At 40.5% G+C, this 23,808-nt stretch overlaps 1 protein-coding gene across 2 annotated transcripts in view; it reads left to right on the forward strand.

Moving 5' to 3' along the window:
- Positions 1-7,071: 7,071 nt before the first annotated feature.
- The window catches only part of LOC149029352 (COP9 signalosome complex subunit 7-like), a 38,076-nt gene continuing 21,339 nt past the window's right edge, over positions 7,072-23,808 (forward strand). For both annotated transcript variants that reach the window (XR_016171081.1, XM_089141582.1), the window contains exons 1-3: positions 7,072-7,467; positions 8,059-8,134; positions 16,889-16,977. Coding sequence is in view for 1 of the 2 variants with exons in the window: in XM_089141582.1 (XP_088997708.1) it covers positions 7,309-7,467; positions 8,059-8,134; positions 16,889-16,977 (324 nt within the window). In the remaining variant the exon portion in view is untranslated. The remainder of the gene's footprint in view (positions 7,468-8,058; positions 8,135-16,888; positions 16,978-23,808) is intronic.

Here is a 23,808-nt window from a genome sequence, read left to right on the forward strand (position 1 = left end):
GCATAGAGCACCGTTGGTCTTCTATAGCATATCCACAGAGCAATGGTCAAGTGGAAGTAACTAATAGATCAATGTTGGAAGGATTAAAGAAAAGATTGGACCAGTATAAAGGCAGATGGGTAGAGGAGCTACCTAAAGTTCTGTGGTCTTACCGAACTACTGCCAGGACGACCACCGGCGAATCTCCATTCCGACTAGCTTATGGAGTCGAAGCTCGGATTCCCGTAGAGGTTAAGGTCGGATCTATCAGAGAAGAAGAATTCAATGAAGAAGCTAACATCGAAGGGATGAGGGCCAACATAGACTTCATTGAGGAAATCAGGGATAAAGCACAATATCGATTGGAGGAATACCATAGACGCATCGCAACACATTACAATGCAAGGGTCAAAATGCGACAGTATCTTCCTGGAGATCTGGTCCTCCGCAAGTCATCTGCCTCTGATCCTACGAATCAAGGAAAGCTTGCTCCTAACTGGGTAGGACCGTACATCGTAGTACAACAGATTGCCCCAGGAGCATACAAGCTACGCGATCCAGAGACCGGCCAACTCATCCCTCGGACCTGGAATTCAAACAACTTGAGGAAGTACTATCAATAGTATAAAAGCCTCAACAAATTTTCTTTCAGTTTTCGTCTTTAAATTGTTTAGATACTCACAATAGTTGTGATTCAGACATTTTGAATTTTTTGAATAAAGTTTTTGAAATTTCTACATATCATTACAGCTCAAGCTATAATACTTAGCTAAGATGATCATGGGGGTATTGACAAAAAGCTGAAATTCATCAACCGACCTACGAAGGTCGGAAAATAAAAAAGCCCTAAGTCACTTAGGCTCAAAAAGCCCTAAGTCACTTAGGCACAAAAAGCCCTAAGTCACTTAGGCACAAAAAGCCCTAAGTCACTTAGGCCACCGACCTACTAAGGTCGGAAAACAAAAAGCCCTAAGTCACTTAGGCACAAAAAGCCCTAAGTCACTTAGGCATAAAAAGCCCTAAGTCACTTAGGCACAAAAAGTCCTAAGTCACTTAGGCACAAAAAGCCCTAAGTCACTTAGGCCACCGACCTACTAAGGTCGGAAAACAAAAAGCCCTAAGTCACTTAGGCACAAAAAGTCCTAAGTCACTTAGGCACAAGAAGCAACTTAGACATACAAAGACTTGAACTTTGGTGTTCGGAAGAAAGGGGTAACAATTGACAAAAACATCTGTTATAGATTAAAAATGTCTTTCTATTCCAAACAAATAAAGATTACATTGAGCCTCAAAAAGAGGGCAGTATAACAACAAAAAGACATTTAAAAAATCATCCGAACTAAGTCTTCTTCTCAGATTTACTGGAAGAGGTCGAGCATCCGACCTTGGGCATCGGATCCCAGTTCGAATCCAGAAAGTCGGTAACTTCAACATTTGAGGGCTTTGGGAATCGAGGCTGGTCGGCACACCACTAGGGACGAGGAACTTTCAGATCGTCATAGATGTCCGGATCAATGAAAGCTTTGAAAGCCTCCAGATTCAAATCCCTAAAAGCTGCTATGATCCCCTGGTAGACTTCGCGACGAGCATAAATATACCCAGGGGCAGCAACCTTCGCCATAAACTTCCTGCATCCTGCAGTCTTGATCCACCTCTTAATGACTTCATGACGAAGCTCATCGGAGAGATCTTCAAAGACACAGGGAGCCTTTTCTTCAATCATCCTGGTCAACCGAGCAACCTCACTATCCAAACTCTCCAACTTTGCTTGCAGACTACTGATCTCTGCATCCTTTCCGACCAGGGAGCCTTCAGCCTCCTCCAAGCTAGTTTGCAGAGTAGATTTTTCGAGCACTAATGCATCATTAGTACCTTTCACAGCTGCAAGCTCGCTCAGAAGCTCGGCTTCCTGAGCAATCAAAGAGTTGTTACTTCGATTTCAAAGCTGACAACTCCTCTTTTAACTTCTCGTTACGTTGCTCAGACTCTTGAAGAGAAAAGTAATCTTGCCGAGCAGAGCCAATACTTTGACCCAAGGATTGGATCAAAGCACAAGCCATCCTGTACACCAGGAAAAAAGGGTAAGATTACATGTACAGTAAAGAGAACAACAGTTAAAACAGGAAGAAAGTACACATACCTCACAGTAATATTATGTGCCTGAAGACGACCAAAGGTATGGAGGTATTCAAGGTCGGATGGCAGAATAGCCCTAGTCAACCACTCGTTGGCAACATGGGACATGGAGCGAGGATCGCCTCTAAAAACTGATGAGTTACCATCCAACGACCAATCTGGTCGAAGAATGTTGGTAGACCCTGAGGTCTTCACCTCATCAGGATTACCCTGACCTGAAATATCCTCACCCAAGGAAGGATGAGAATCAGGATCCGAGCTACTCTTGCTAGCCACCCTCTTGGTCGGTCGGGGAGGAAGATCGGATGAGTTGCCTTTCCGAACACGGGAAGATGATTTGTCCTTCATTACGCCCTTATCCTTCGAAGGGGAAGACCGATCAGTAGCTGGGGCCTTATCTGGTTTAGTAGGATGCTTGGCCTCCACCTCCAACATACTAGCTGCAACATCCTCAAAATCTTCCTCACCGAGCATCACTGCATCATTTTTTAATAAGATAACTTTGGAAATAAATAAAATGAAACGAAAGCAGGATGAAAAGGAGAAAGGACTCGTCTTACCGGTCAAAAACCCCCAATAACGGAGGATGTTCGGATATTCCGGACAATACCCATTAACAGCAAATAAATTCCGATCTGCGGTTGGGATCTTCCGAATACGATCCCGGGCTTCTTGCTCGGAACAAGTAAGAGGAGGGATGGCATTTGAATCCTCCCTAGGTGCCTTTGGCCACAAGGTAGGGAAACCGGGAGAAGAGGGAGGACGAACAAAAAAGTACCTAGACCTCCAACCTTAGTGTTGGTAGGGAGAGTACCCTTCCCCACAAAATTCCCTTCCCAACCAGAATGAGAAGCAGTACGTTTGGAAAGATAGAACCAACGATCTTGTTCTTGTTTCTTACACATAAAGAACTGAAGAAACAAATTCAAGGTCGGCACTACACCGACCTCATCATGTTTACAGAATCCCCAAAAACAGATGATATTACGCCAACTGTTGGGTGCTAACATTCCCGGACACATCCCAAAACGATTAAGGAAATCAGCAAAAACAAGGTGCACGGGAAGCCTAAAGCCACTAACAAAGGCATCTTTGTATACAACAAACTCACCAGGAGGAGGTCGGTGAGCCCGATCATAAAAAGATGGAACGCTCAGTACGAAGCTATCAGGAATAGCATACCGAGCTCGAATTTCCTTCAGATCAGCTTCTGTGAGCTCGGACGGATAGAATTTGGGACCTGAAGTACTAGGGTCGAAATCTATGTGTTCGGAAGTTTTAGGACGACTTCTCTCAAGAGCTAAGGCTGAGGGGGAAAGGTTAAACAACCAACGCTTCCTATTTGTACTAAACCGACTACGAATGCTCAATGAAGCTAACTCAGCATCACTAAGTAGGTTTGGACGAGTACCTGGAGACAAGGTCGGGTCAACAGCAGTGTCACTATCAGTGTCACTGTACCCAGAAGAGGAAGCCCCACTGTCTCCAGAATGAGCAGTGGAGCTCCCCGAAGAGGGTTGGCTAAAGGAGGCCCTGGAAGGCTTAGAAGCTTTCCTCTTCATACCCATTACTAAACAGAGGCGAAACAAGCAGAAAAGAACAAAAAGAAAATGCAAAAGAAAACTCAGAGATTGAATACAAATGCAATGATAAAGGTCATCAAAAGATTCAGAAGAGGCAGGTGAACTTACTCGTGAAGAAAAAAGCAGAACGAGCACCAGGATAAAGCTTAAAAGGACTCTTCAAAAGCACTGCAACTCCTTTCGTTTTCACAGAGAACGGAAATGAAACAGCAGAAGCAAATGAAAGAGGAAGAAGAAAGGTTTATGTACCCCCCAAATATTCCAATCTAAGTGATAAAGCAGGGGGGCTGCAGAACTTCCAAGAAGATTCTGATCCTACGATTGCAAAAACACCCACCTTCTGATGAATCTCCAAACGATGGCAACCGTACATCTTCCTTAAAGATTCTAATCTAAAAGTGAGGACTGAAAAAATCAAAAGAGAAGACAAACGGTTGCAATTCCAGCTTTTTTAAAAATTAAAGCATCCTCATCCAAAGTCATAAATGCGAGGCCACATGTCCAAAAAGTTTTCCTCAAAGAACGTGCGCTGTCATTCTCAGCTGTAATGGCGCAGTACCCTAACAGCTGACGTCAGCCATCAAACTTCCACATATCAGGATTGCAAATGTTACCAAGTAACATTGGTCGAAAACATTGACATACTCGATCACTAAATCTCTAAAGTCCGAACAGGAGAAAGCTTGGATTTCAGAGATTGGGGGGCTTATGATAAGGAAAGAACAAGTCAGCTTAAACCAATCCGGTTTGAGCCCAGTCCGACCAGATCAGAATCAAACCAGTTCGGTTTGAGCCCAGTCCGACCAGATCAGAATCAAACCAGTTCGATTTGAGCTTAGTCCGACTAGAACGGATCCTATCAGACCGACCAAGTCAAAGTCAGTCGAATAAGTACAAAGGCTGAATAACAAGGTGAATCCGAATAAGATTCTAGCCAAAGTAATAGTATTCAGTTACGACTCAACTACTCGTATTTAAGTAGGACACAATGACTAAGAGTCAGATCACAACCAAACTAGGGTTTGAGTCTCACTTGAACTCGTACGTGGAAAATCTATAAAAAGGTAAAGGAGCACAAGAGAAAGGTACGTTGAATAGAATTATCACTATTCGTATTATTATTGTTCATTACTTTCTTGCCTTCCTTAGTCGGATTTCTAACTAGATCGTCGGAGGTGAAAACTCGACCTCCACGGTCGAGCTCATCTGTGCAGGTTTAACCGGCTGAAGGGACGAACAGGATTGTGCAGCAACAGACATTATTAAGGTATCGATTGTGGCAAACTGGTAGGCAAAGAATTGTACACGGATGCTTAAATAAAACTTAATTTTATTCAACATATTGAATTAAAAAGTCCTTGATGACTTTGAGGAAGAAAAAATAATCTAATTTCCCAAAAATCTCATAATATTTTTCAACAATGATTTCTCCCTCAACATAAAAACACTTACGAAGTTGAATTATTTGAAGTAAACAAAGATAATACTGAAAAATACGTTTGCATGCGGCTGAATTTTCACCGTCATTCATAAAAGTAACAATCATACTACTATTATAAAAGCATGAACTCAAAAATTATGGTTACATTTTGCTTCCCAAAATAGCATCCTTCTCTAACTATATTGATATAGTTAACTGTGTCTAAAATTGTAAATTCTCATTTTATACTTTTTTTTTTTTTTTTTGGAGAAAGGTAGCTTTATATTAAAAAATTTAAAAATAAAGGGTTTATAGACGATAGAATTTTTTCCCATTAACATCATTCCTAATAAGACAGGAAAGAGCTTTAGGGAGATAAAGGGGGTGAAGGTGGAATTCTTGGGTGGATTGCGAGAATCCAGCCAGGAAGTCCGCATAAGAGTTCACTTCACGCACAATATATTCAAAATAACGTGCAACGAAATCCCCAGTCAGCTCATGAATTTGTTGCACAAGATCTACTACATACCATGGAACCCGATAAATCTTCTGTATCATCTTAATAGCTGACTCAGAATCGGATCGTATTTGGACTCTGTTGTGCCCCAAATTGCGAGCTTTTAGTAGGCCAATAGCAATTGCTTTAAGCTCAGCATGAAGGACCAAGTGTCCCATAGCCTCCACGGCTACCAATTTGAGAACCATCGCAATTAACTGCAATCCAACCGTCTAGTGGCCGTATCCAACGGAACATCTTCTCTATGTCAAAAACAAATCAAGCTTGGATCTGTCAACAGACGTTGAAAAAATTCTCATTTTATACTTTCAATCATATTTTACATGTTCAATGCAATTTGTGATGTACAACGCATAAAATGCAAAAATTCGTTTGAAAAAAACAAATTAACCATTAAAATTTATAACAAATAAAATTCTACAGTAGGATATTACAAAAAATAAAGAAACTCAATTGATTTTAAACATTTTCCAACACTTAAAATTTTTAAACCTTTGAAAAAATCCGTTACTTTCTCCATTATCTCACTAAATTTTCTATTTCCTCATTTATTTCCTAACTACTCATCTTTGAATTAATATATTTACAAATTTTACCATAAAAATTTTCAATACATAAAATTCTCCAGTTTGAAATTCAATCGGGATATTACCAAAAAAAGAAAGAAACTCAATCTGTTTTAAACATTTTCCAACACCTAAAATTTTTAAATCTTTGAAAAAAAAATCCGTTACTCTCTCCATTATCTCATTAAATTTTTTATTTCCCCCTTTATTTCCTAACTACCCATCTTCGAATTAGTATACTTACAAATTTAATCATTTTTCAATGTAAAAAATTAACCATTAAAATTTCCAACACATAAAATTCTCTAGTTTGAAATTCAATTAGGATATTACAAAAAAAAAAAAAAAAAAAAAAAACTCAATCGGTTTTAAACATTTTACAACACAAAATTTTTAAACCTTTGAAAAAATTCTTTTTTTTTTTTTTTTGATTTGCCAACCCCGATTTTTTTTTGAAAAAATTCATTACTCTCTCCATTATCTCATTAAATTTTCTATTTCCCCCTTTATTTTTTAATTACCCATTTTCAAATTAATATAGTTACAAATTTAACCATTTTTTATTGCGAAAATTTAACCATTAAAATTTACAACACATAAAATTCTTCAATTTAAATTCAATCGGTTTTAAATATTTTTCAAAACCTAAAATTTGTAGACCTTTGTAAAAATCCGATACTCTCTCGACTCTCTCCACTCTCCCATTAAATTTTCTTTTTCTCCTATTAAAGAGCGAGAAAGTCAAGACAGCTGGACTGGTGGTGCACGTGTCTACCACGGGTTAGAGAAATATGGTTAAATATCACTTGCAAATTAATTAAATATAACTAAAGACGTAACAGAAAAGGAGAAGAAACAAAAACCCTTTGCGTAGAGAAAGCGTAACCATTTTAGAGACGCCGTAGAAGTGTTTGGAGGTTGGAGGGAAAGACGGAAGAGGAGACTCAGAATCCTTTCTATTGTAAAACGAAACACATATAAGCTTTTATTGGAAAACTCAATTCTTCGAATCGATTTCTCAATAGAATCTTTTGTTTGATGGGTGTACTTCGATATATATACTTTGTTGAAGCTTCACTTGTTCATTAAACCATTCAGTGATACTTAATGGATATCGAGCAGAAGCAAGCGGAGCTCATAGAGCACTTCGTTAAACAGGCGGAGAATCACGAAGGGGCATCTCTCGCGAATGTAATAGTTGAAGCAACCTCGCATTCCTCCCTCTTCGGTTTTTCAGAGATTCTATCTGTTTCTAATGTTGCCGAGGTCAGAATATATTCGACGATTATTTTCATTTATTCCATTTGTTGCTTCTTCGTTTTTGATGCTCCTTCTTAATACTGGGTTGTCTATATTCCAATTGAATTCATTATTTTTCGATGCATGTACCCCTCCCTCTCCGAGCCCTCGTATGTAAATTGGTTTCCATTTTTTTTTTTTAAATTCGTTTCTTGTTGCATGTTTGTATTGATGTTGTTTTTCTTTTTCTTTCTGGGGTTTGCTCTTGTTTAGGTATAATATCACTTGCAGATTTCTTGTTTAGCGCACGAGTTTCGTTTTCTCATCCATTATCATGGTTCAAAGCTGCGGTTTGATTTTATAAAATCGAAGTCGTTGTAAATATATAGTTTCTTTAGTGTTACTTGGCATTGTGTTTGGAAGTCTTTGCATTTAATTCTTTAATTCCCCACTCAATGTTGAGTTTGCCATGATCGTTAATCTTGCTGCTTGCTAGTTTCAGCGTTGTGCAGTAACTAGAACTGCTTCTGTCACCCCTGAAGGAGGGTATTGATTGATTGATTGTACTAGCATATTTTAACATATGTCTAACTTTTCTTTCTGCTAATTTTGCTGCAGCTTCAAGGGACTGAGTATTCTGTCTTTCTTGATATGCTTCGTTTATTTGCCCATGGCACATGGAGTGATTACAAGAGTATGTGTTTCTTTTGTTTATGAATACACAGTTTCCCCTCACTGTGATTATTTAGATTTTCATCTTTCTGATAATTATGGTTTAGCTACAAAAGATCATGTTACATGCATAGACCAGGTGGATAATTATTTAGATTAGTTCTTAAGTAGTAATTTACTTTGTGGTTGTTAGGGTCATTAAGGATTGGCATTGAAAGTAAGAAGTGACGTATGTGGTAGGGAAGAAGGCATTGGAGGTGCGATAATTACTCGTATGCCTTTAAAGTTGCCGTAGTATCACAGGGCAAAGATAAAATTGTTGTTGCTACAGCTTCTCTGTTGAAAGAGAAGTGGTCAGCTTCATCCCAAAGAAAGATCATGTATTTCGAGCACTAGATTGAGTAGCCTTGCTTCGACCTATTCTGTTAGATGAGAGGGAAAACAAGGAATGGTTTCTTTGAGTGAACCAAACTCCCGAAGTCCCGATAAGCAAATGCTTAAATTTGATAATAATCTTCCTTAATTTCACCACATTAATTATCCCATAGATAACAACACCCACACAATGACTCTCTAAACCCAATGGCTCCCTAAACTTCAGGATTAAGTTACTGTTACAACCAAATAAGCAATTCCCCATTCCCTACGACTTAGGGAATAACAACCTGAATATTTATTTCCCTTAATATGCTCGTAAGGCTTATTCAATCTGTTACAATTGCTGACCTTTCCACCCTATATTCTTGCTAGAATTAATCTACTGTTGCCACCTCATCACTTGAGAGAGACAATTGGTAACATTTCCTCCCCCTGGATTTCACCCTTATCCTCACGGGTAGGAAAATAGTTACTTAATTCTTCTAAATTCTCCCAAGTTTCATCTGTAGGAGCCAATTGCTTCCAATGCACCAAAACTTCTTTCTTTATGCTTCAAACTCTTTGATCTAACAAAGCTTGTGGCTGAACATTAACAATGTCTTCTTTCTCTTGGGCGTGTGGCAGCTTCACAAGCACTTGGATATTTTCTCCGACCCTTTTCTTGAGACAAGATACTTGAAATATAGGGTGAATCTTTGACCCTTTTGGCAACTAAAGCTGTATGCCACTTGACCTATCTTTTGGATGACTTCAAATGGTCTGTAGTAACGTGGCGATAACTTGATATTTCCTGTGAAGTGCCGTCGAGATTTGTTGATAAGGTTGAAGTCGTAGGTAGACCAAATCTCCTACATCGAAACTTTTGTCCACGTTCTTCTCGTCATACACTTTTTTCCTGTGATTTTGAGCCACTTGCAGTTGTTCCCATACTTATTTAAGAACTTGATCCTACGTATTGAGTTCTTTGTTGACCAAATCAACTTGAGTTGTGCCAGGGACATAAGACAAAAGCGTGGGTGGAGCATGACCATAAACTATTTTGTAAGGGGTCTTTTTTGTGGTTGAGTGCATGCAGGTATTGTAACAACATTCAGCCCATGGAATCGAATGGACCCGATTCCTTTGGCTTATGACTAGTAAAACAGCTCAGGTACTTCTCCACTGTCCAATTTACCACCTCTGTTTGACCGTCTGTCTGCGGATGATATGTTGATGAAAAATTGAAATGGATTCCTTGCAAACAGAAAAATTCCTTCCAAAATTGACTCTGAAGAGTGGATCTCTATCACAAACAATAGTTTGAGGCATCCTATATAATTTAAAAATTTGCTCAAAAAAAATACTTGATCCATTGAGGGGCTGAATATGGATAGGAAATGGGACAAAAGCATGCAAATTTAGAAAGTTGATCTACCACAATAAACATGGTAGATTTTCCCTTAGAATTTGGCAATCCATCTATAAAATCCCGAATGGGAAGTGGTTGGAGTTGGCCCGTAGGAAAGGTATTTTTCCATTTATGTCTTTAACTTGTGTTACATTGCTTGATGTGCTCCCTGATTTGTCTCCTCATTCCATTCTAATAAAAAATGGATTGTATTCGGTGGAGAGATTTGAGATAGCTTTCGCGGGTGCTAGCATGTAACTCTTCCATAGTTATAGGAATTGTTGGAGACTCTTCCAACAAATAGATTCTATTTTTAAAAAAACAAAACACCCTCTTTTTAACTCCACAGTCCAATCATCTCTCCCTTTTCTATACGTTTTCTGATTTTTGGCAATTTTGGATGAGTTTTCACCTCCTCTTTAATTGGATCAAGCCACTGTGGGACCGGTCTCGATGTTGTAGAGGTCTCTCCATTTTCTCCACATCTAGATAATGCATCTGCTACTACATTTTCTCTTCCTGATTTATAGGAATTTGCAAAATCATACCCCATTAATTTAACTAACCATTTCTGTTGGGCTGGTGTAGTGATCTTTTGATCCCATAAATATTTCAAGCTTCTTTGATTCGTTTGCGCGATAAATTGTTGACCTAGTAGATGATGCCTCCAATGTTGCACTACAAGGACCAAAGCAAGTATTTCTTTTTCATAAGTGAATAAGAATAATTTTTACCTTGCAAGGCATGGCTAAAGAAAGCTATTGGTTGTCTTTCTTGCATCAAAACTCCTATACCAGTGCCAGATGCATCACACTCAATCTCGAAGGATTTCGAGAATTCTTGAAGTACGAACACTGGGCTTGAGTCATTGCTAGTTTTAGTTGTTCAAATGCTTCTTCAAAACTTGGCTCCCATTTGGTCCTTCCTCTTTTTAGCATGTTGGTGAGAGGGGTTGTAATTTTACCGTAATTTTGGATGAATTTATGGTAATACCCTGTACATCCCAAAAAGCCTTGCGATGCCTTTTCTGATTGTGGCTTGGGCCACCCGCGCATGGCTGCTATCTTTTCTTGGTCCACTGCCACTCCTTGTTGATATTTTACTTTCTATTGGCAAAAGCGACATTTTTCCTTCTTCGCATACAACTAGTGAGATCTTAAAGTAGAAAGGACAATGCTAGCATGTTCTGAATGTTCTTCGAAGGTTTTACTATAAATTAAGATGTCATAAAAAAAATACTAGTAAAAACTTACGCAGATATTCCTTGAAGATAGAGTTCATCAATGCTTGGAAAGTTGAAGGATTTGGTCAATCCAAATGGCATTACCAAGTTTTCATAATGACCTTGATGTGCGTGAAAGGCTGTCTTTTCAATATCTTGTGGGTGCATACAAATTTGGTGATATCCTGATCTCATACCAAGTTTGGTGAGATAATCGTGTGACTCATCCAGCAATTCGTCAATTATAGGCGTTGGAAATTTATTCTTCACCGTTGATTTATTGAGTGCTCGATAATCTACGCACATGTGCCTAAGGAACAAATTTCGGTCAAAACCAGGATTTTGACCCAAGAAAAGACCAAAATTTTTGGGTTTCAACCGAAATTTCTGTCGAAACACATAATTTTTTTTGAAATTTTGGGCCTTATATGACATCCACTTCATCTGATTTCTTGCCTCCTACCTATTTAAAGCATAACAAACACAATGAAACTAATATTTTGCCAAAAAAAAAACCACTAAAAATTTATCATTCTAGTATACTAACAAATGATTGGTTCTAACAATTACAAATTGTATTGCATACATGCATAGAATCATTAGCATACATGAATTGTTTGATAGAGTGATTACATATACAACAAGTCGACAAAATAAAATGACCAACTAGATTAAGTGATGGTGTCTCACATATATTAAGTTGAAGTCTATATATATATCATATATACATATGTATTTTGAAAAAATACATAATTTAGAAAATAATAATTAAAATCAGAAAATGAAAAAAATGGTAGCAAATAAAAAAAAAAAGTTTATAAAACACAATCATAGATCATAGTCCTAGGCTAAACAGATATTAATTTCAAGGCAATACATGATCATTTAAGGAATTAACAAAAAAAAAAAAGAAGTTTGGAATTGTTGGGTATGGCTCATGCTTCACATTCTATTGCTACCTGAGTTTCCTTTGTAGCTGTTGTGGCTTAGGAGGTGTCTGGAGGCAAAAGATGAACAAAAGAGGTGCTTGAAGGCAAAGGAGTGGTGGAAATTAGGTGAAAATGAGATAGAAATCAATAAAAATGGAGGAAAAACAAGTTGGAATGTTGAAGCAGTGGAAATTTTGGTCGAAATGGTCGAAAATGGTCAAAATCTCGGAAATTTTGGTAGAAACCTATAACTTTTCCGAAATAATTGGAATGTTGTTTTGGTTTTAAAAAATGCAGGTATTTCGGTCAAAATTGACAAAATTTCTTTTATGCATGCGCCACGAATTGTCATATTTCTTTATTAGCAGAACTGGGGAAGAGTATGGACTAGTATTTGGACGAGTAACACCTGATTTCAATAGTTCTACCACCATTTTCTCATTTTCATTCTTATGATAATGAGGTTAATGGTAAGGCCGAGTTGAAACGGGATCACTTCCCTCTTTTAGTAGATATGGTGGTCATGAGTATGCTCAGGAGGGAGCTCTTTCGGTTGTTGAAAAACGTCCTCATTAGTCATCAATAGCTGCTGGAATTTTGTATTGGCAACATCAGAAAAGTCATTGAAGTGAAATTCACCTTTTTTGCCCATCACTTACATGTATAGGGTATTAATTTGAAGTAGGTGGCCCTCTTTCTTTTTTTGAAGTTGTTTATTAAACTCATCAATGTCCACCACTTTGTCTTCTACTGATTTCAAACCTTGTAATTCCACCATTCTTTCATCCATATTGAAAGACATCTGCAATTTAGAGAAATCCCACATAATGGGACTAAATGTACTTAGCCACTGCGCTCCCAATATCGCATCATACCCTTCTAATGGCAGTAAATACAAGCCTACCATAATTGGAGGCAACGTCCATAGCTTGTTAATTTTTCTCCATTAGCCACAGCTACTTCGAACTTGCCTTCACAATTGGAAATCAGACCCATTTTGTTAGCAGTACGGGTATTTAAAAAATTATGTGTACTACCTGAGTCAATTAAAAATATTACATGTTTGTGACCCAACTTCCCTTGAACTTGCATGGTTTGAAGATTTCGCGTTCCTGAGATTGCATGAATGGATATTTCAGTCTTCTATTTCATGAGTGTTAGTAGCTTCATCTCCCTCATTTTCTGGCCCTCTTCCTTCAATTAGAAAAAGCTTTTGGCATCGATGCCCAGGGTTCCACTTCTCGTTGCAATTAAAACATAAGCCTTTAGCCACTCACTCAGTTCAATGGGTGTCATTCTTTTTTTATTGCCATAGTTGGGTGACTTGAATTAGGTACAATTGAGACAATCTTCCTTGGTTCTGCTGGTGCACCATGCTTCATAGATTGGGCTTTTGCCTCATAAAGACAAGCAAGACTGATCGCCGCTGACAAGCTTGCACACCCACCTTTTAGCTATCCTTGAGTCCGCTAACAAAACAACCGACTGGTTGCACTTGCATCAACCGACTGCTCGAGTTTATAATCTTCTGAAGTGGGTTTGATATTCTTTAACTCCAACTTGCTTTAACTTGGTTAGATTTCCAAAAAAATCTTGAAATAAAGTGGGGTCATGCCTTACTTGGGGTGCTTCTTTAAAATCCTCCATGTAATGGTTCGTTTCTCCTCTTTGATTAGTTGAAACCTCACTTGGGCATCGCCTTCCAGATTGAAGGATGCAAGTGGAACTTTTTCCTCTTCAGCAGTATGGTGAAAATCAGAGAATTGATCATCACTACAGATCCAACTCGTTGGATCCTCTGCATTGAAGTTGGGAAAATCTATGTTCACCATTTTCAAAAGATAGGTGCCTAAGGTTTGATTGGTCGATCCTACAGTTGGGTCGTCATTGGTGTGACCTCCATGCTGATGTGATTGATTATGAGAAGATTCCCCGCGCTCTTTGCTACCAGCCACATTATGCAACCTCATATTTGTTGCTGCAAAAGGTTGCTTCATCAAATCATCATCTCCTGAAACTTGGAATTTTGTATTGCAACCATCCCATATCGGCTTCCATGCGTTCAAGTGGCTATTCAATGGGGTTGGCTCTGAAACTTTTTTATTACAAGCACTAGATTGAGTAGCCTTGCTTCGACCTATTCTATTGGATGAAAGGGAATACAAGGAATAGTTTATTTGAGTGAACCAAACTCCGAATAAAGCAAATGCTTAATTTGATAATAATCTTCCTTAACTCCGCTACTTACGTATACCTACATTATGACTCTCTAAACCCAACGGCTCCTTAAACTTGAGGATTAAGTTACCATTACAACCAAATAACCAATTCCCCACTCCCTACAATTTAGGAAATAACAACCTAAATATTTATTTCCCTTAATATGCTCGTAAGACTTATTTAACCCGTTACAATTGCTGACCTTTCCACCCTATATTCTCGCTAGAATTAATTAACCGTTGTCACCTCATCACGTGAGAGAGACAACTCGTAACATCGTGACATGAGGCTTTGTTTGTAAACCGGACCTTATCTCTTGTATTTTGACAATCTAGTGTGTCATTGTATGTGTCAATTGACATCAAAGTTTATCATTTGAATTCCTTTTGATGTTGTAACTTGTGTCTTGATCAAGATCTTGCTCTCAAGGGAAATCTCGCCGTTGAGAAAAAAGCAAGATCTCACTCGAGAACTGCTATTTTTCCCAGGCCAACTCAAGTGAACTCGAGAGCCCACCTCGGGGGGTTTTAAGGCATGGGCTCAAAGTTGGTATTTTACCTATTTTAGCCTTCTAAACATATTGATAGCGTTAGATTTGTGAGAAGACAACCTTAAGTATGAGTTTTTACTCAACCCTAAATTTGAAACTGAAATGCTGCATGAGTAAATATACAAGATTATAGTAAAACATGAAATATAGAACGGTCAGGATATATAAATAAAAAGCAAGTGATAAGATACATCAAATAACTTCAATATCAACAAAATTCCATCGATATGAGTAGTGAGTACAATAGAACATCGCATTCTCGATTCTCAACAATACAGTAATACAACAACCATCATAAGTTACATATAAATCATAAGTTCATAGTAGAAGCGTTGGGTATGGCTCATGCTTCACATTATGTTAATAAGGCCTCTACAGTCCTATAGAGGCTTTATATAATTTTGTGCCTTGGGATTTCCTTTGCAATTTGGGCTTGGAGCTGTTTTGGCCTTGGTTGAAGAACTCCTTCAAATGACCTTGTTTGATGTTCCTTTCTTAATGTAGATGGGCTAAACCTTGCTGCAGGTCAAGATCCGACGTTAATCTGGCAAAAAATGAGGTTTCTATGGTCTCATCTTGCTCAAAAAAAGGGTTTTAAAACAATGGGTGGAGTGAGATCTTGGTCAGGATTTTGCATTTCGTGAGACTCTGCTTAGCTCTCGTCTTGAGACCTCACAAAAGCAAGATCTTGAGATCTTGAACCATGACTTGTGATTGCCTAAAGAGAGGACGAGTGATTGGATAGTGTCATTTGCATTAGAATAGCGAGTAAAAGCAATTGACAACGTTAATGTACTAGAAATGTAACCAAAGAGTGTCCTAAAAACATCTTTCTGGTACCGACTCTATGTTACTTGTAAAATTTGATGAGTGTCATACTTGATTGAAATTGGTGGAAGAAAAGGCATATCATGATTTATATGGAAAGAAATAGATCTGGAACCTCAGACTAAATGCATATTCGTGGTATATCCAGTAGTGTTCGAATAAGTTTAGAACTTTTTGCTGCCCTTTTTCTTCCCCCCCCAACCCAACCGGTCCCAACCTTGCTACCTTTCCTTCCCCCTTTTTTTGGGGAGGCGCTTTGCTGTATAAAAAGTAAATCATGGTTCTGATTTTCCTAGGGGAATTTTTATTGCTACAGTCGTGATTATGGTGCTAGTTTAATTTTAAGTCGATGAAGGAACATCTTATGACAAAAGTGGGTGCATGAGAGTAGCTGCAATGTTTTGTGTTGGCCTAAAACAGGTAGGTTTTTGACATTCTGAAGGAGTGGCTGACTGGCTGTATTGCAGATGGACTAGCAAATAGTTACCTTAAGAAGGCATATGGGGTTATGTCCATCCCCATAAAAAATTTATTACTATTTCTGTCCTTTGGCCAGCATAGAAGTTTTGGAAGGAATTTATGCAACCTTGGCAATATGAGTTACCACTGAACAAATTTTGGCTTCAATTGCTGTTGGCTTAAGCTGTAATGGGTGATAGATAAAGCCTCAAAATGGGGTTAATAATTTTAGGTAGTGCTCTGGTTTCTTTCACAAAAATTGTCACTGTAGGAGGCAGTGGCAGCATGGCAGGAGCCTTATGCATTTGTATGCCCTTTTTATGGTAGAAGGCAGGGATAGTAAATCACAATTAAGCTATATACTGCTGCTATCGTTCTAAACTTTTCTGCTACTACTGTTGTATCTTTACTTGCATGTAAAGTGTGAACAACTATTCAGTCTGGACTGTTTATCATTGATAATATCATCTGGTTAGTTTCTGAAGTACTCCGTGCTGCTTTTGTTAATTCTTTGTCAGGCTTTTTGGTAGTCGTCTAAATCAGAAACTTTTACATACCTTATTTACATGCATAACTTAGGACTCATATCAAGTATGACCTTGGATAGAGCTGATTGGAGAGCAAGGATCCATATAGCCAACCTAATTTAGTTGAGATAAGGCTGAGTTGTTGTGGTCATAGTACTAATCCTTATTTACAGAGATGAAATTCACAAGAAACATGCTGGCTTGTTGCTGTTAATTTACAGAGATGAAACACACATGAGACATGTTGGCTTCTTACTGTGATTCATGTTACTGTAGGTAATGCTGGCTGTTTCCCACCTCTTGTACCTGATCAAGTTCTCAAGCTAAAGCAACTTAGTGTGCTTACTCTTGCTGAAACGAACAAGGTATTTTATTTGTTGGTTGTTTGCTAATTTATTCTCATAGCTCTTGATATTTTATTAATATTCATAAGCTTTTGTCTGTTTGAGACATGTTCCTCTGTCTCTGTATGTTTGATGTACAATGCTAAAGAAATGTTTACATTATTTACAGATTATTAGACATAAAATTGTAGACCTTAACGTAAAACTTCATGTTCCTCCTTTTTGCCTCATATAAACAAACTTCAAAGGTACCCATGTAGGGACAACCCTATTTAGTTGGGATAAGATTGAGTTGAGTTAAAATGTTTGAAAGGAACTCCAGGATTAGATACTTTACATTATTTGTTGATGAATAAGAACTAAATTAAACTGCAAGGAAAGAAAGTACCGAGAGAGTAGCCTTCAAGAGGGAGGCTGGAAAATAGAGTCAAGACCCCATGTAACTAGCCGTTCCATAGGGTATCGTCAATAGGGGGTGGGGGAGAGACAATATCCTAGGGGAAACATCAAAGTAGATGGCTTTCCAAATCATGTCCATAGAGCGAAATTTGGAAGTCCATCTCCTGAGGTTATGCTCCCACCACAAGTGGTGGATGGTGGCACCAAGGACTAGCTTACCTACCCGATCGCATATAGAAGAGCCATAATAAGTATGCAAAATCCAAGATCAGTCTTGAGCAAAGCCATGGAAGCGCCAGCTGCGCCATGAACATGGCCAAATGGAGGCAAGGGCTTTCTTCCAAAGGGAGCTAGCAAATGGGCAGGTGAAAAAAGGTGGTCTATGTCCTCTAAACCATTCCAATAAAGGAATTAGGGTTAATAAGGATATGGTGGCTAATGAGGAAACTTTGGGTGTGGAGGCCGAGATTGAGGGCTCTCCAAAGGGTAAGGAAATGATGGGGGATGTGCCCTTTGAACCAAACTAGGGGGGCCTAAGGGACTGGGGGAGGCGGAATGGAAAAGGTTCCAAGTGGAGGAGGCGGAGAGGGTTTTGGAAGAAGAAGATGGAAGTTAGATGGTAATGTCTTGCGAGATGTCCAAAAGGAGGGGAAGGTAGGACCAAGCTTGTGTGAGACAAGGGTGAGGGAGGGGACACCTGGAGCCATCAGAGATGAAGGAGGAGAGGGGGTTAGATTTAGGGATACGAGACTCATACACAGTACGGGGGTCCACGAGAGTGAATAGAATGCCTGCCCATTGAATGCCACGGGTTAAGCCAAAAGGAGATGGAGGAACCTAAGGATGTGGAGATGGTAGAAAAGGTTAGCAGCCTTAAGAGGAGGAGCTTTCTCCACCCAAAAAGGGTTGGAGGGATTGGGAATAGTTCAAATTGAGTCAGATTTGAGAACATAAGAGTAGACCCATCACCCATTTGACCCAAATGAAATCATGCTTGGTAGCAATCTTCCAGATTAGCTTAAGAAGTTAGGCCCCATTTACATCGTGGATCCGGCGGATACCTAGACCACCCTCCAACTTAAGCCAACAAATATCCAACTAGTTGATAGGGTGAAGGAATTGAGAAGATTCTTACCCTTTCCAAAGGAAGGCACAAAAGAAGCTTTCCATGGCATGGATGGTGGCCTTAGGAATGGAGAATATGTTAGTAAAGGGAGGAAGATTGGAGGACCGAATGAGTGAGCACCACTCTATCAACAAAGGAAAGGAGTTTCCCTTTCTAGAGTTGAAGCTTCTTACGGATTTGCTCAAGCATGGGGGTGCAGTGGTAGTTGGTGAGCCTACTTGGGATGAGTGAAAGGCTAGGATAGACCACGGGAAAGGAATCGAGCTTGAAGCCGGTGAGCTGCTGAAGGGAGTTATAGATGGAGTCGGAGACCCCTGAAGGAAAAAGAGTGGACTTGTGAAGGTTCACCCCAAGACTTGAGAGGGATTCAAAGAAAGAGAGGGCCGAGAGGATTGCTGAAATGGAGGAGTGGGAGGATTTAGAGAAGATTATAAGATTGTCTGCAAAAGTAAGGTGAGTAAGCTTGAGGGATTTGCATTTGGGTTTGGGGGAGATGAGGAGTTGGTTAGTTTTAGGTCGGAGAGTATGGGAGAGGACTTCTAGGGATGGGGAGAAAAGGAAGGGGGATAGGGTACAACTTAGGTGGATGCCTACATGGGAGGGGGGAAGTACTTGACAAGGGAGCTATTGGTGAGAATGGAGAAGTTGGGGGGGGGGGTTGTGTGTGGAGATACAAACTTTAATCCAGTGGACAAAAGCAGGGGGAACCCCATAGTAGAGAGGACTTCACTGATGAAGTCTCTACGAATGGAATCAAAGGCTTCGTGGAGGTCCACTTTAAGAAGGGCGGCCGGAGAATGAGGTCCTATCAAACCCTCGAATAATCTCCACACAAAGGAGGATATTGTTCGCAATACTCGGCCCGAGATGAAAGCAGATTGATTTGGGCTTGCCAGGGAGGGCATGACTTTCTTGAGCCAATTGGCCAAGATCTTGGAGATGAATTTGTAGAGGAGGTTGCAAAGATAATGGGCAAAAATCCAAAAGAGAGGAGGCCTTAGGTTTTTTAGGGAGAAGACAAAGGAAGGTTTGGTTAACAAAGGCAAGCTGAGAGGGTTGAAGAAGAAGCTACGGACCCTAAAGACGAGATCCTCTTCTAAGATATCCTAAGCCGCTAGGAAGATGTCCATACTAAACCTGTTAGGGCCTAGGGCTTTATTAGCTTTGTTGGAGCTGATGGCCAGGAGGATCTCCTCCGTGGAGGGGATAGCCTGAAGGGAATAAAGGGGGGAGGGATCAACAAACTTGTTAAGAAGGGAGGAAGGAAGGGGGGAGCGAGGAGGGAGAGAGGGACGCGAAAGGAGGCCTGAGAAGAAGGAGATAACTAGGACTTGATACTTGGAGGGTCAGAAATCCTGGTGCCATTATTGGAGAGAAGGATGGGGATGGAGTTGAAGTTATGGTAAGCTTTAAGGGACCGGTGGAAATAAGTAGTGTTAGAGTCACCATACTCAAGCCATTTGATTCTCGCTTTCTGAGGAAGGAAACTTTCCTCTAGAAGATGAGGGAGGAAAGCTCCTTGGAGAGAGACTTCTCATCATCAGCAAGGGAGGGATTGAGGGAGTCCGCTTGGAGGAGGGCTTGGATCCTCGCAATATTAGAGCAGTAAGAGGAGACCCTATAGGAGATATTACTGAAGGTAGAAGAGTTCTAAGATCGGAGGGCATCCTTGGTATTTCTAAGCATCCTAGCAGAGGCGATGAGCGGGAGAGAGGGACAATGGACAAGCTTGTCCCAAGCCTCCCTAATAGTGGGGAGGAAAGAGGGATTGGGAGACCATGTCAAAGAATTTAAAGGGCTTAGGGCTGAAGGAGTAAAAGTCTTAAATGTGGAGGAGACATGGAGAATGGTCTGAGAAGCTGGGGGGAGGGAAAGATGCGTGGGAGGAATGGAAACAAAAGAGCTAGGGGTCATTTGCTATAGATTGGTCAAGTTTGGAGGCAATTTGGCTGGACCCCATTCAACGATTAGACGAGTTGAGAGGATGACCAGACCACTGAAGATTGGTAAGACCCAGGTCATCACTACAGTAATTGAAGGCATCAACTGCTGAGTGGGGAGGGGCATGACCACCAACCCACTCATGAGAGAAGTGGACAATGTTAAAAGTTCCCAACACTGCCTCGTGGTTGACTTGCCAAGAATGATGATATGGAGCACATATCATCCAAAAGGGGAGCACGGTCAGAGGCATGGTTGAAGCCATAGATAATGGAAAGAAAGAAAGGGGAGGACAAAGAGGGAAAGGAGATGCGAAGTTGCATTAATTGAGGGAGGAGACTAAGAGAGATTTGGAATCTAGATGGGTCCCACAAGATCCAAATGTGACCATTGGGGTGGAGGTTCGAATGGAGAGGAAAGACCAGGAGGGGGCTATAGACTAAGCGATCCAATGGTGTGCACTCTCATAGTGAACATGGGTCTTAAGAAGGGCACAAAAAGAGACTTTCGCTTTATGAATGGCATTTTTAACATCAACTTGCTTAGCAAGGGTGTTAAGACCCCTAACATTCCAAATTAGCATGTCTGACATAGTAACTAAATGGGTTTTGCAGGCATAAAAAATATGGTCTGGAGTGCCCAGCTGAAATTCACTACAAGGGGTGAAGTCTCACATAAGGGAGATCCCAAAGGGGAAGGGGTTTCAAAAATATTGGGGTCAAGTGAAGAAGCTAAGTTAGGGGTGGTTGGGCTCAGGTCCAAGGGTAGTGGGTTTAAATGAGGGCTAAATTGGTTTAAGTTATGGGTTAGATGGTTTAGAGGACCTAATGGGGTTAGTAAGGGGAGGTGAAGGTGGGCCAATGAATGGGGCTATGAAAGTTCCATTGGAGTTCAATGGTTGGGGCCAAAGGGAGGCACAAGGGGGTGGTATTGGGGCCCACCACTACAGGAGATGGTAGACCTAGCAACCAAAAGAAGTTAGCTTGTAAATATGGGGTGACGTGGGGATAGGGTTGTTGGGGGCAATGGTTTCTCAGGGAATTTGAGTTTGCGAGAAATGGGTAATATGCAGAGGGGCGCTTGGTATGTTGGGTGATAGGTTAGTGGAAGAGGGAATACCTAGAGGGCAAATGTGAGTTTGGATAGAGCGTACTTGATTCAGTTGGTGATTGGGAGGCAGAGGTTTGAGGACCATTGGTAGCTGGAGCATGGTGGAACCTCGAGACACTGCAACGTTGGGCATAAGAGCATTTCCATCAGCAGTACGACCTTTCTTCTTTCGACGATTTTGCCAATAACTTTGGTATTGGTGGCAGTGATTGGGGTGGAGGAGGTAACTTCAATAGTGATTTTCTCTAGGGTGTGTCGATAATAGAGGTAGTCACAATGGGAACATCATCTAACGTCATACGCTCGTCTGGTAGAGGGGTGATGATCATTAGAGGAGAGGAAGAAGGTGGCGGAACAAGCAAACCATGGTTGCAGACTTCAGCTACGTGACCAAAGGAGCAACATCTGTTGCATCTAGTAGGGATCCAAATGTATGCTACAGTCTGGTTGTACTAGAGACCTTTGTCATCTTTGATGGTGATGAACGGAGGGAGATCTTTGTCGGTAGAAACTTCAACATAAATACGAGCGTAATAGAGTCGTTTCATAGATAGAGTCTTTTGTTCAGCGTAAGGGGGCGATTGATAGCAGAACCGATGCGACTCAGACTTTCTTGGTTCCAGAATTCCCAAGGGAGAACAGGGAAGTTGATCCACAGGGGAATCAAGTTGAAGGAGAGGCCTTGGTGGCTCTTATGGCCTGAGAAGAATTAGGGATTTACCCAAGGAAGAAAATTCAACCGAAATAGAAATTTTGAATTTCTATGTTTCAGTCGAAATTTGGGTCAAAACTTTTTTTTTCCCCTCGAAATTGGAACTTCAATTTCGGGCCTCATATGTACTCAAAATGATTTGGATTCTTGCATACTACCTATTTCAAGCATAATAAACATTATATAACTAGTTTACCAAAAAAACCATTGAAAATGTAACATCCAAGTATGTACTACATATGAGAAGAAACGAGAATGTTATCAATTACGAGTCTACTTTATTCCATGTCTCCCTCTTCCGTCTGCACCCCATACAGATGACAATACAAGTCCCATGATGTTTGCCCCATATAGTTGTCGACGTAGTCAACAATTGCAGCTCTATACGTGGCCTCATCCACATGCCTAAGATTTCCTAACGGTGGGAAGTTGTGAATCTCCGAATAAGGAACTGTCAATTGCATATGGAAAGGCTGGTGGTGGCTGTGGTATAGAGTGAAGATCTACTCAACAAATGAAGGAGCAACCTGGTTGTCAGCATAAGGTCCATATTGACAATAAGATTCCAGTGGCTGACTCAGATAGGTGACAGTGGGAGGGACACCATAAGCTCTATAAGTTCCATAACCACAAGGCTCCACTAGTGGCTAACCGTGAGTCTAATAGGCAGGAGGGACACCATATGGTCCATAACCATAAGCTCCATAAGTCGACCCAGTAGAACCAATACTCTCCACAGCGATATCATTTGAGGACTCTGTAGGCCTATGCCATCCAGATCCTTTGGAGGTGGAGTCCTTGGAATCATCTATGCTCATCGATCTCATAGATCCCACCAAGCTCTCGGCATCAGTCGGACTATAGGACCCATATGATGGCATGTTCTCTGTGTTATAGCTGTGCTGTCTCCCCTTCCCCTTCATCAAATATGTAGAGGAAACATTTTGGCCTCGAGATGCAGCTCCAGTATGGTCTGAATCCTGTGTCGCGTGGGTGAACTGACTCTTGCCTGTGAATATTGGTGGTCGTCCTCCCCCCTGACTCTCACGTACTGCTGGTGGTGGTGGTGATCTGTCCCTAAGATCAGCTGAATCCTGATCACGAGGTCCAACACCCTCCTCATCCCCTCCATCACCGTCATCGTCATCATCATCACCATCATTGTCATTGTTGGAGGCTTGAGTCACATCATCCTCAGTGTCGGACCAGACAATCAAATCCTCACTCTGGGTGGATGCACTAGGGTGTGGCACGAAGGGACGGGTGGGTGTTGCATGTGCACTCCCCTCCTGGGCCATGAAGGCCTCCACATCGGCCCCAATCTCCTCTGCAATTTGTCTACTAGGACGACCTCCCTCCTTATCCAGCAATGGCTCTCCACTGTCCCTAATCCAGTCAACTATTGGGTTATCATCATCATTCATCTCAAATATGTCGGCCAACTCGATATTGTTATTCACTCTGTCCATCCCTTGTCTAATATGATCCTCCCTTAGTCTCATATTATAGTGTATGTAGACAAGGTCCTTTAGATGCTTCACACCTAATCGGTTGCGCCTCTTTA

The sequence above is a fragment of the Hakea prostrata genome, chromosome 1 (assembly GCF_041222555.1).
Source record: "Hakea prostrata isolate BN-2017 chromosome 1, UWA_Hpros_2, whole genome shotgun sequence".
In the NCBI taxonomy this organism is placed as follows: Eukaryota; Viridiplantae; Streptophyta; class Magnoliopsida; order Proteales; family Proteaceae; genus Hakea; species Hakea prostrata.